This window comes from Anopheles coustani, chromosome 3 (assembly GCF_943734705.1).
Source record: "Anopheles coustani chromosome 3, idAnoCousDA_361_x.2, whole genome shotgun sequence".
Classification (NCBI taxonomy): domain Eukaryota; kingdom Metazoa; phylum Arthropoda; class Insecta; order Diptera; family Culicidae; genus Anopheles; species Anopheles coustani.
This window is the reverse complement of record NC_071288.1, coordinates 94,461,890-94,474,366: the sequence shown is the minus strand read 5'-3', so window position 1 is coordinate 94,474,366 and position 12,477 is coordinate 94,461,890. Positions and strand designations below refer to the sequence as shown.

The window sequence follows — 12,477 nt, the reverse complement described above, 5'->3', positions numbered from 1 at the left end:
GCAACGGATAAAAGTAAACGTCGTATTCAGCGAGAAGGATAAGCTAGCAGCGCTACCGTATTCAGCGAAAAGGATAAGCTAGCAGAAATAAATGGAGTGGTGTGTAAGACCGACAGCGAGATAGAGAGAATGGACCGTGGATAAGTGAATAAAAGAAAATGAAGAGATATTTGTAAAAAGCAAATATTTATAATTCTAATAAACTAAAGAAAAATGAAAATAAGGACATATGAAATGAATTACTATAAATTGCTTGTCTATACTGTTCTCAGTCTTGATATTGATTGAACTCATGCGATTTAGCACCGGTGCATTCATTATTTATTGATCTTCCTCTTTTTTTCTTCAGTGGGCTCAGATTTGATATACGTAATAGTATCGTTAAGATCAAATCTAATTTTCCTTTTTTTACCATGCGGCGTTTCATTACTAACTGACTTCTCAGCATCAACCAAATCAGATGTCTCTAACGTAACACCGTTTCTGGTTTGCTCCTTTCTGGAGTTGGACTCCTTTTTAGATTTATTCTTCTGTTTTTTGCTGGCTGATGGTTCTTCATCCAGATTTCCAAACATATCATCAAAGAGGGACTGAATGAGTTCGTCCTTATCAGGCTCTGGCGAACGATGGTCTCCATTTTTCGGTGCATCATCTTCAACAACAGTTGAGTTGTTGGTCTCCTCCGACTCATTTTGCTTTCTTTTGCTCTTTTTCGACTTTTTCTCAGAACCTTCAATTTTCACCTTAGTCGTATCGTAGGGCAGATGACCTTCCTCAATCATAGGATCTTGTTCAACGTGTCCGTTTTCTGCAGAGCTGCTGGTGTCACAGTTTACCGCATCCTTGGTCCGTTTGGATTTTTTAGGTTTTCCTTCTTGTTTCACCTCAATCATTCCGTTGTGCAGATCGCCCTTATCGGTCGTATTATCTGGTTCGGAATCTTCATTGGCATCATCACTTGCCGTTGATGGCTCCTCCTTGATACGTACAGCTGGGGCCGATACGGTATGAACGAGCTCTCCGTCGATGATGGGAATTTCACTCTTCATGTCACACGCATTGATTATGAAAGAAATTTCGCTTCCTTTAATTATTGTACCATGCTTTTTGGAATACCCGTTCAATTTTACAGTAACGTTGAACACCTGGTAAATCATGGCACTAACGAACTCTTTCGAGACGTAGTTCACCGTACCACGCAGCGTTGAGCCTATCCGGGGCTGGAACACGAAGTAATCGATGGTCGCCCGCACATGTAGGAACGGACTATCCGTGCGAAATGCGGACAGTGTATTCTCGACGCGGATCTTTGCATATCCGAGCACGATACCATGCACCTTCGAATGGTACCGGCCAACTTTGTCCATCACGCAGCGCCGCACACCTTTCACGATGTGCTCGCAGTCACGTGGCCGTAAGCTGAGGATTTCATTCGATTGCACCTCAGTCACACACGATACACCATCGTTTGCAGACTGTTTCAGCTCGTCAGCAGAGAATTTTGTTACTTTTGCGATGGTTGTTCTATGCATGGTTCTCGGTTTACTGCTGGTCCGAAAGCGTGGTTTTATTTATGTTTTCTTGCGGCTGACAGCTCTTTAAACTTCAAAACTGGCAGCAATAGAAACGTCAATTGAAATATTTCATTCTGTGAAATTATACACAACATGACAGCGTGACAAACTATTTGTAAACAAACCCTTTTTGTTTAGTGCAGTAAATTGCCCGAAAACTGAACTTGGAGGAATAAGTGCCCCACAAAACATGGAGAAAATAAACCTCAACCTTTCTACTCGTCCTAAAGCGAGTATTTTAGATAAGCCATTAAGTCGTGGTAAAGGTGAAGTTTCATTGAGTTGTTACGCCCTTCTGTTTTCCGAGCTTGTGCAGTATGCGCAGAGCCGTGCCAGTACAATTCCGGATTTACAAAACAAGTAAGTTTTCGCTATGACTCAAATATTTTCAACATACGGCACTAATCGGACCTACATGTTTCTGCTAGACTGCACGATATGGGCAAGGATGTAGGAAGTCGTATTATTGATCTATATTTCGTCCGTGAGCGAAACTCGAAGCGGGAAACGAAGCTGATTAATATGCTGTTGTTTATCAAAACCACCCTCTGGAAGGTATGCAAAGACACAAGACGCACTATCAGATTGAACATTGTATCAACCTCTCCTTCGCATTTTAGACTTTATTCGGCAAGGAAGCTGATAAACTGGAGCATGCCACCGACGATGAATGTACGTACTACATCATAGAAAAAGAACCATTGGTCAATAAGTTTATTAGTGTTCCCAAGGATAAGGGGTCTCTAAACTGTGGTACATTTGTCGCTGGCATTGTACAAGGTGTACTATCCAATTGTGGTTTTGTAAGTATAGATCGTTTATCCTGCGGAAACTATTTCAACTATGATACATTTGTTGTCTATTAATCTTTTTATCTTAGACTTGCAACGTCACTGCTCATTGGCATAAAGGAACTACATACATGGTCAAGTTCGAGGAGCATGTTATTAGCAGAGATAAACAATTAGAAGAAAAATGAACATCGATAATGTTGCCGAAGCAGGATATTAACGATATTTACTTGATACCTATAAACAGTTTCCTTTTCCTAGTATATCATTTGAAATATAAGTTAGATGGAGTTATATGATAAGAAAATTGATACACCGTATTGTTTCCATTTCATTCAGTTTCCATTCATTCAAGACACATGTAAATGTGCAACATTCAGCTAAAATTGTTAATCAACTTTAGGTAAAGTTGGGAGCATTCTTCTACTTAAATGTTTCTTCAAGTAAATTGTAAAACTTTTTCACGTTTTTATTTATACATACGCTTAATACACGCTGATCTGCCTACTTTACGCGTAGATTTGAAACCGACATAAACTCCTTATCCCTCCCTTTATCCAATTCGCCTGACCCTTCGTCTCAAAGAAGCAACGAATCCTTCTGATCCTGTTCTTTGCTTACCTCCTTTATCGTTTTTCGTTTTCCCTTCGGTTATGCTTTTGTCATTGTTCCTAAGGAAAAAGGGACAGAGATGCAGAGGGCTCAAACCAGCTGATTTGTACCTAACAAATATATAAACGTTTCTTTATCCTTTACGAGCCGTATAATGCGGTCCGGACTGGTTTTTGCGCGGAGTCTTGAAGAAATCAGCACCTATGCTTCCAGTAGTCGTCTTATGTGATTGAAACCCAGCCGTTATTTATGTTACCCACTTCCGTACGGCACACGGCAGGAAACAGAGGGAACGATGTAAGATAAGATCGTAGTCGGGATTTCCCTCCAAATTCAACCGCCAGCTGCCTTTGTCACTATTGTATTTTTGTATTTTTTATTATTTTGGCTCGACAACATTTTAAACTTAATTTTTGCTGATTGCGTATCCCCTCAGACTTTATTATGTTCGTTTGATAAAAAATTATAAGAAAAAGTCTATAAGGCGACCAGAATCAATAAACAGACATCACACAACAGACCATTTCAACACCTACATTCGTGAAAATGTTTTACTTAACTGTTTCGAGTCATAATTTGTGGCTCTGCATGCTGTTTTAAAATCAAAACGGTTTTTGGATTCGCGCCGAAAGTAATCTTAAAATAATAATAATACTAAGAAGAGAAAACGTCCCCTCGCAAAAAGGTTAAAAACTTTAAAGGGGGAGATTTCTTAGCACACGCGCCAAGAAAAAGGTGTCGTCGGGATTCTTTTCTTTCGTATCAAAAAGCCCTTTGCCGATCTTGTTGTATACAACCAGTTATCCTTCCTGGGCCCATACCTGTGTGTTGTATATAATGGATCGTGCCTGAAAAGAAGTGTAGTGGTAGTCGTGAGCACAGCATAATGCTCGTTCAGGACCCCTGCGAATAATGTTGCCCTAACGGACGCCTTGCCATTCGGAACGGAACCGTTGTCAAGAACGCAGTGCTGCGCAGCAGTGTTTATTAGGGACGAGCTTAACGTTAACGGTTAGGGGAAGAAGTCCGCGCGCGGATGAAAGAAACTAAAAATTTTATAAAATCATATCAATGAGTGAAAACTTCCAAAGAAATTTTTTAATCTGTTCCACAGTTAGTTACTTCACAAACATTAACAAATGAAACGGAAAGGGTTGTACTCATACAATATATTTAAAATCCTCGGAAATCGATAGTGTGTTGCACGTTCAGAAATTATTCTATTCGCTAGTGGTCTTAAATCGAAATAGTTGGTCGAACAATGAAAGTGATCGTAGCAGATCGGATAATTAAGATTCCTTCGAACTGAACACCAAATGAAAACCAACCGATCGTCGCCTAAATCTGTGCAAAAGTTAATCGTGGCATAATTTTCTCGCTGTTAAGTTTGCTCCCCATTGGAAGTTTTGTTGTTTAACAAAAACTATCCCCAAACGTTGGATTTGTGAATGTTTTTAAGTTTTGCTTTTGTTCGTTAAAACGGTTTCTTCTGTTGAATTGCGTTTCGCCTCTTTTATTTTTACCTTAATCTGTCCCAAAAATCTATATAAATGTTGAAGATGTCGTTTTCAAAGGCGAAGTTGAAGAGATTTAACGATGTGCCAGGTAAGTCTACTCTATTTGGATAAAAGTTCCTTTCGTGATCGCTATAAGGGAAACAGTAAAAGTACGCACCAGCATTTAGTTATTTTCCTCCCAATCATACTGCCTATAGGGGTTGAATCGTACCGATATTTCCTGCGCGTCACGCTTGCTGGTTGTGTGAGAAAAAGAGTATGCGTCCCCTTGGTAACGGACCTTTCGATGAGGATCTTTTTCCCCCTCATCATAGCGTAAACGCAACAGCTCCGGTTGATTACGTCCGCTTTGCTTTTCTAGATGGTGCAATTGTCCTTTCTAAGGCGGCTAGAGTTCAGCTGCATGAGCGTGAGAACGTCGGCAGAACGATTTTCCCGCCGAAATCGCTCGCAGAAACACATTGTAATGCTAATGCGCACAGGAATGCTACGTGTTTGAATAACACCCTGGGCTGGGAAGCAAGTTGGATGCTTCGATATTACGTAATTTCAAAATTAAGGAGAATTAACAATTTTTCAAAATTATTTTTTTAAAAAGCAGATGGGGAAAATTTCGAGCAACGTGGGATTAAATGACCACTGATTAAAACAAAAGGAAATCCTTGCAGGTGCTCATTGCTTCTAATTTATTCCTCCATGCGTGTCGCGTGGCATTTGTACACGCGTCGCGTTGCCGCTTGCATTTTTGAAGCACGCGATATGTGTTGACCGCTGTAGGCTTATCTGCCTAAGATCTCGTCCTTCGCTTCTAGAGCAACCGAAATAGCCCCAAACAACAAGAAAAAACCGTTAAAAAAGAAAGCAACCGATCGAGTCACGTGCACACGATCGTTGAACATAATTATAAGTGCTGCCATAGACAGCGTACTTCCGGCAGGCGTTCATTTGAAAAACATATAGCTTTTTTTTAAAGATGATTCGGTTGGAACTATTTTTCGAGCTTTCGGGTCATTTTTTCTTTGCGCCAAGAATGGATTCGGGCGTCACGCTAAGGTTCCTTCGAGCGTATGATTAATGGTTCGTCTGGAGAACTGGTGTTTTTGTATAAACTGCACAGGAAAGGAGTGTCACATTTTGTTGAACCCGTAAGCACCATGTGGAACCCCTAGCATTATTTGGGTGTGAGACGTGAAGAATCGCTTCATTCTTGTCGTCTTAAATAGCTGACTGTCGTATCCATTTTTAATTGGTCTATGGTACGTCTTTCCTAAGGAATCAGGAAAGCGATGAACAGAAGAAACAAAAAAAAACAAAAGAAAGAAGTACCATCGGGTACACAACTTTCTGGAGGAAATATTATAAACCTTTACTTTGCCGCCAGTTGTTTTATTATGGGGAGCGGGCAGTTGGCCCGCCGCACCCGGTACACAGTGGGAAGTCATAAACTGAAGTGTCGAAAAGTGGCACGGCTTGCACTGAAGCGTGTCCTTGTAACATCTGCCCAAACATCGGGTAGCACCCGGCCTGAAGATAACGCCAACGTCGTCGTGAGGACGACCAAGGCAAAGGCATACACAATACAGGGGTCACCCAAGGAGTTGGAAGGGTCGCAAGACATGGCACGTGCCCGCACGCACACAGCGGGAATTCGACGAAAAGACGACACTGCACTGAACAATTGCATTTGGTAACACATTTTTCCATCTTTTTCGTTTGTCTCCTCAGCAGCCGTTTCTTCTCCTTCGGCGTTCGCGGAACCGAAAGAGAAAGATGTGCCTAAGAAATTGAAAAAGGAAGATAAAATCAAGGTCGGTGGAAGTATGGACGCTGAGTCGATTAAAACGACCCGAAGTGCCCTAAGTCTGTTCCGGACACCTTCGTTGCCTCGTCGGCTCAAATTTAAGCACATCTCCGACCTGACACCCAAAAAAGCGTCCGGTAAGGAGGAAAAAGCCAATCGCCTTGCCGCAGAGGACCCGCTGAAGCCGTCCGGTGCGTCTGGTGAGAAGAGCATGGAAAGTGGCATCAGCAAGCTGCCCCCGATCGTACAACTGTACAACAAGATCGACGTCAATAAGGAGGCACTCGGAAAGGCACGCGAAGAAAACGAGGAGCTGAAGGGTAAGATTCGGGAGCTGCGTGCCGAGCAGTATCGGGCGGAAGTGGAGCGGCTGAACCTGCTGGCCGAAAAGGACCACCAGATCGAGCTGCTGGAGCGCGAGCTGACGAGCATCACGAAGGCGGATGAGCTGTTGCAGAACATTGCGGAGGGATGTCTGGAGAAGGTGAAGGAGTACGAGCGGGAAATTCAAGGACTGCATCAGAGCTACGAGAAGCAACTGTGCGAGATGCACGATGCCAAGGTGGAGCTGGAGATCCGGTACGATGAGCTGCTGGAGTCGCACCGGCTGCTCCGGGAGGACCACGATGTCATGGAAGGGGAGAATCTCTTCCTGAACGAGGAAACGGGCGCACTTCGCGAAATTCTCGAAGCAACGGATATGGAACTGCAACGCAAGGGCGACGAGGTGCAGGCGATGCAGGACAGTTTGGATGAGTTGATTGTAGAGGGGCGTGAGCTGAAGGAACAGGTGCGATACCTCAAAGCCCAGGCCGAGGAGGACATGATGCGATACGTCGAGGAAGGTCGAAACACGATCCGTGAGATCGATCAGCTGAAGCAGGACAATGCCCGGCTGCTGGCGTCCCTGTCCGAGCGTGACGCCATCGTTGCGGGTATGCAGGAGGAACTGAACGAGCGCCAGTTCGAGATGGACGATTTGCGTGCCGACATCCGGAACGAGTTCAGTCAGGAGTTGGCTGCAACGGTCAAGAAGTACGAGCAGCAGATTGCCACCATAACCGAGCTGAACGAGATGAAGATCCGCGAGTGTGAATCGATCTTTGTGCTGGAGAAGTCGAAGCTAATCAAGGAACACTCCGACCGGATAAAGCAGCTGGAGAAGGACCAGCTGCGTGAAATCGAGCGAATCGGTGAGCAGGCGGAGGAGAAGATTCGCATCGCGGACATCCAGAACGAGGAGCGCGTAAAGGCGCTGGAACTATCGATCCAGGGATCAATCTCGGCGGCGCTCGCTAGCGAGAAGCAACACTGGCAGAAGGAGTTGGACAAGTGTCAGAAAATTGCCGAAACGGAAATCATGCAGTGCGAGTTTGAGAAGCGTGACTTGCGCACCCTCTGGGAGGCTTCCAACGAGGTAATCAAGGACAACGAGTGCAAGATAGCGGAGCTGGAGCGCCGCCTGCAGCTGGAATTGCAGGTACCGGGTGGAAAATCTCGTGACGAGCTAGAGGCGGAGCTGCGTGAGTTGGCATTGGAATGTTCCCGGGTGAAAACGGAGAAGTACAACTACCAGCTGACGCTCAACAACACGCGTTCCACCGTGAACATCTTGATGGAGCGACTGAAAAAATCGGACAGCGATGTAGAGCTGCTAAAGGCCGAACTGGAGCAGGTCCTGCGCAACAAGACCGAAATGGAGACGGATAACAACAAGCTGCGCGAGGAGATCACCGAGTACCAGCGGGTTCTTGGAGCGCTGCGTGCCTCCTCCAGCCTGCTCGAGAAGGAGATGCGCGAGAAAGAGGTTGTGTTCGAAAAGTTGATGAATTCCGAGGAGGACGCCATCCTGACGGTTTCCCAGATCGGAAAGCTGTTCAGCGATCGGATGGAAGCCGGCATGGGACGCTACTTAGAGATGTACGAGGACCTCAAGAAGAAGCACGACGCCAGGGAAGCGTACATTCAGGACCTGAAGGCACTGCTGGATGAGTTTGCAAACGGCATCGAGCTGGCGCGGATCGAGTTGGACACGAAGGACAAGAAAATTTTCGATCTAGAGAATGAAAACAAAAATATCAAGCTCGAAAACATGACGTTCCGGTTTAAATGTGAACAGTTTGAGAAGTACAATAACCAGAACGAAAATCAAAATCCACAGCCCCCGTCCGAGGTTCAGTCGGAAGATGACGAGCGGCTGGTGCCCAATTTCTTGATTGAAAATATCATCAACCAGCTCGAACAGGAAGGTGTATGCGCAAACGTTACCGATAATTCTGCCCTGGAAACTATCCATGAATTGATGGTCGACGGAAATGGGATTCTGCCAGTCGATCCGAGCTGCAAATCGGTTATGAATGATAAGGTATGATCATTACAGGATACTCTGTTTCATGTGATTAGTGAGACTTTTTACTAATATTTCATCGTTCTTCTTTTTCTGTTCTTACTATAGATTAAGCAGCCTCAGCAGACGCTATGCATAGCTGAAGACATTGGAAAAGAAAACCAAAATAACCGCCAAAATGTGAAAAATGTCGAATCCAGCAAGGACCAACAGCAACTTAAAGCAGTACGTTTTAAATTTCGTTTCTCTGTTCCTTTATGTCCAACTCCAACTTTAATCTACTGATTTCTTTACCAACAGAAAATTGCCAAGCTACAAGAGTTGAACAGAAAGCAGGAGAGCACGATTATCAACTTGCAGCAGCAACTTTCTTCGTTCGACTCTCCACAGAAGTTGAATACTTCGTCCAAGTTTCTATCAGCTACCGCCAGCCCAAAGACACCGAAAAAGATGATCGTCTCGCCGTTCCCGGGCAAGGAAAATCGGTCGCCGGCCCAGGTCGGTGTGTACAGTCCACGGACGAACGTACTACGGGCACGAAACAACTGATTGTGATCGAATCACCGTCCGGTGGCTGCTTTTTGACGATACCGATGTTTAAATGTCGCGATTCATCAAGAAGTGTGTAATCCCGCAAAGTATTTATTCATCCATTTGGGAAGCAATGTGCATTATTCCCGAAGAAATTATACTCATAGTGAATATGAGGAATAAACCAGAAAATTTATTAGAATATTGCGACTTTAATATATAAGCTGGGCGAAAGAAATTATACACGTGGTTATTTTCATTCTGCAAAAAAATCGTTTTCATGATTCGAATCAATACGTTATTGGTCTCTGACTAGTCAACACAACGTGTTAAGCGCTTTAGCTACGTTGCTATTATTCGACGTCAAGTATTCATTTATGGATCGCTGCATCAGTTTCACATTTAAATCCTTATTCTTCTTCTTCTTCTTGGCGTAACGACCTCTTGGTCATGCCTGCCCGTTAAGGGCTTACGAGACTTGTTTCCCTGTTGCACGTGGGTAGTCAGTCCTCTCGTGCAGGGGGGGTCCGGTCTCGGTTGGGATTCGAACCCACGCCGTCGAGGTGGTGAGCCCCGGCGCTCATGGGCCGATTTTCTAACCGGCGCTACCGCTCGGCTGTCGCGGACCCCAATATATAATAAATCCTTATTATTCTTTTCAAATTTGAAACGATAAAGTGAACTCGAATCTTAAATCAATCGTCACGGAATTGTTTTAAGATGTATTTAAAAATATATAACGGTCGGAAACCGCCAAATGTTTGAAATCTTTCAAATATCTACAACGTACCCGGTCTCTGTATCCTCTTGAAGAGAGCTCGCTGTAAGGAAAAACCCTAAAGTATTCAACATTATGTAAAGATAATTTTGTTGATCAAGTTAATAAACTAAACCTAATGTTTAAAACGTCAATTATAGCCCAAAGAATAAAGATAAGAAGAGGTTTATAAAATTTTAAATAAATTACGTTACCTACTTTATCAAGTTCTTGGTGTCGTAGAAAGCGACGCACATGTTGGCAATTGTCAAAAAGGTAAACAAAAGCCAAATTAACCCGGCATATTTACGCTGTATCTACGTTGCGTTAACGTTTCAAAGGTTTACAGAAAATTGTACGTCCTGTTTCGTGATGGAATTACTTTCCGATCAGGGACTTCGATTAGACGGACGCCGAGCTAACGAACTACGCCATATACAGTGTAAGTTAGGTGTGTTTAGTCAACCAGATGGCAGTGCGTACATTGAACAAGGCAACACGAAAGTACTGGCCGCCGTCTATGGTCCACATCAAGCTTCGTCCAAGAAAGGCAGCCACGAAGAAGTGACCGTGAACTGCCAGTACAGTATGGCAACATTCTCTACCGGAGAAAGAAAGAAGAGGCCACGGGGTGATAGGAAATCACAAGAAATGACCATCCATTTGAAGCAAGCCCTGAGCGCATCTATCAAGACGGAACTATACCCACGATCGCAGATCGATGTTTACATCGAGGTGCTGCAGGCGGACGGAGGAAACTACTGTGCTTCGGTGAATGCGGCCACACTAGCCCTAATTGATGCCGGCATTTGTCTCAAGGAATACGTCTGCGCTTGCACCGCTTCGCTAGCGAATGGAAACGTTCCTTTAATGGATGTTTCACATCTGGAGGAAACAAGTGGAGGTCCCACACTCACCGTTGCATCCCTCCCAAGTAGCGGTAAAATTGCATTCATGGAAATGTCCCAACGGTTTCATCTCGACCATTTACCGAAAGTTTTAGAAACGGCACTTAGCGGTTGCCGCGAGATACAGAATGTTATAGATCGAGCTGTTCGAGAGCACGTAACGCAACTGGGTCAAGCTGGAGGATGGGGAAGCGTCAATAAATAGCCGGTTTTCTTTGAATCAGTAAAATAAGTATATTTATGTAACAGACTACTTCCGAATACAGCTAACCGCATATTAAGATTCTCGCTGAATTATATCCATAAGTTGTTTACGTCTTTGCGCACGCCGGAGCTTTTCAATCATTGAATCTAGTTCTTCGCCACCTTCAAGAAAACCTTTCAAATTGTGAACGGTACCTCCCTCTACCCGATGGTCGGTAATGCGGTCCTGGTTAAAGTTGTACGTGCGGATCTTTTCGTTGCGTAAACTTTGTCCAACTTGTGACTTCTTAAGCGCCTGAGTGCTGCTAAACCTGGCCTCAAGTTCGAGCTGCGTTAGTTTAGCAACCAGCTTTTGTTTAGCGATTTCACGATTTTTCACCTGCGATCGTTCGGTTTGGCACTCTACCGCAATACCTGTTGGTAGGTGCACGATACGAACTGCACTGTCCGTAGTGTTAACATGTTGGCCGCCTGCACCACTGGCGCGCTTTGTTTCAATCTTAAGGTCCTTCTCCTTAAGGTCAACCTCGAAGTCATCCGGCCGCGGAATGACGGATACCGTCACGGTGCTGGTATGTATTCGTCCCGATTTTTCTGTTGCCGGAATTCGTTGCACTCGATGGACGCCACCTTCGTACTTCAAGTAACGGTAAGCTTCCGGGCTACTGATAATAGTTGTCGCATGGCGCGTTCCACCAATATCTGTATCCTCGCAATCCAGCATTTCGACATCCCAGCCTTTGTAGTCAACGTAGCCACAGTACATATCGAACAATTCTCTAGCAAATAGCATCGCCTCCTGACCGCCGACACCCGCCGTTACTTCCATGATCAGCGATCCATAGTCTTCCTCGTCGTCCATTGAAAGTATGCCGTTCATGATTTCGCTATCCAACCTCACCAGGATACTACCATATGCCTCACGTTCCTCTTTGAGCAGCTGTTGCATATCATCATCCTTATCTTCCTTCAGCTCTTTGAGAGAGGTTAAATTTTCCACAATGATTTTGCGCTGCTCGAACATTTCCACAACGTTTGATAACAGTAGCATTCGTTGAATACTCTGCTTCGTACGCTGCTCCTGTACCTTCAGCGAATAATATTCAAGTCGAAGGCGTTCCAAATACTTTTGTATTCTATCGTCAGAAATATTGAGCGCATCATTGTTGGCCTGCGAAGTAAAGCAACTTCTTCTACCAGCTATGAGCATCCACGGGTTATTGCCGGTTGTTCGCAATTCCTTCCGAAGAGATTGGAAATAACGGCTGGTATTTACTACGCGCAACATATTTCTGAAGATCATTTTTACATCAGACACTTCTTTTGAACAAATATGCACAATTTAAACTCGATGATTGCGAAAATGGGTGAATTACCGGCGCTATGATTGAATGTTTACTTCGCCAGCTGATTTTGACAATGCGATGTTGGTTGC

General features: G+C 44.3%; 5 protein-coding genes across 5 annotated transcripts; 3 read left to right on the top strand and 2 right to left on the bottom strand.

Moving 5' to 3' along the window:
* Positions 1 to 239: 239 nt before the first annotated feature.
* Positions 240 to 1,564, bottom strand: LOC131271713 (probable DNA-directed RNA polymerase I subunit RPA43). Its single transcript, XM_058273224.1, has one exon. The coding sequence runs from the start codon at positions 1,530 to 1,532 to the stop codon at positions 318 to 320; it is 1,215 nt and encodes a 404-aa protein (XP_058129207.1). The 5' UTR covers positions 1,533 to 1,564; the 3' UTR covers positions 240 to 317.
* Positions 1,565 to 1,705: 141 nt separating this feature from the next.
* LOC131271718 (trafficking protein particle complex subunit 5) lies at positions 1,706 to 2,666 on the top strand. Its single transcript, XM_058273230.1, has 4 exons — positions 1,706 to 1,934; positions 2,003 to 2,129; positions 2,195 to 2,377; positions 2,455 to 2,666. Exons 1-4 carry the CDS (start codon positions 1,765 to 1,767, stop codon positions 2,551 to 2,553), a joined length of 579 nt encoding a protein of 192 aa, XP_058129213.1. The 5' UTR covers positions 1,706 to 1,764; the 3' UTR covers positions 2,554 to 2,666.
* A 1,861-nt stretch (positions 2,667 to 4,527) lies between these two features.
* LOC131271709 (putative leucine-rich repeat-containing protein DDB_G0290503) lies at positions 4,528 to 9,191 on the top strand. Its single transcript, XM_058273218.1, has 4 exons — positions 4,528 to 4,582; positions 6,223 to 8,660; positions 8,751 to 8,867; positions 8,943 to 9,191. The coding sequence occupies exons 1-4, from the start codon at positions 4,528 to 4,530 to the stop codon at positions 9,189 to 9,191; spliced, it is 2,859 nt and encodes a 952-aa protein (XP_058129201.1).
* A 1,042-nt stretch (positions 9,192 to 10,233) lies between these two features.
* Positions 10,234 to 11,118, top strand: LOC131271717 (exosome complex component RRP41). Its single transcript, XM_058273229.1, has one exon. The coding sequence runs from the start codon at positions 10,303 to 10,305 to the stop codon at positions 11,041 to 11,043; it is 741 nt and encodes a 246-aa protein (XP_058129212.1). The 5' UTR covers positions 10,234 to 10,302; the 3' UTR covers positions 11,044 to 11,118.
* LOC131271712 (peptide chain release factor 1-like, mitochondrial) lies at positions 11,055 to 12,434 on the bottom strand. Its single transcript, XM_058273223.1, has one exon. The coding sequence runs from the start codon at positions 12,343 to 12,345 to the stop codon at positions 11,116 to 11,118; it is 1,230 nt and encodes a 409-aa protein (XP_058129206.1). The 5' UTR covers positions 12,346 to 12,434; the 3' UTR covers positions 11,055 to 11,115.
* Positions 12,435 to 12,477: the final 43 nt, after the last annotated feature.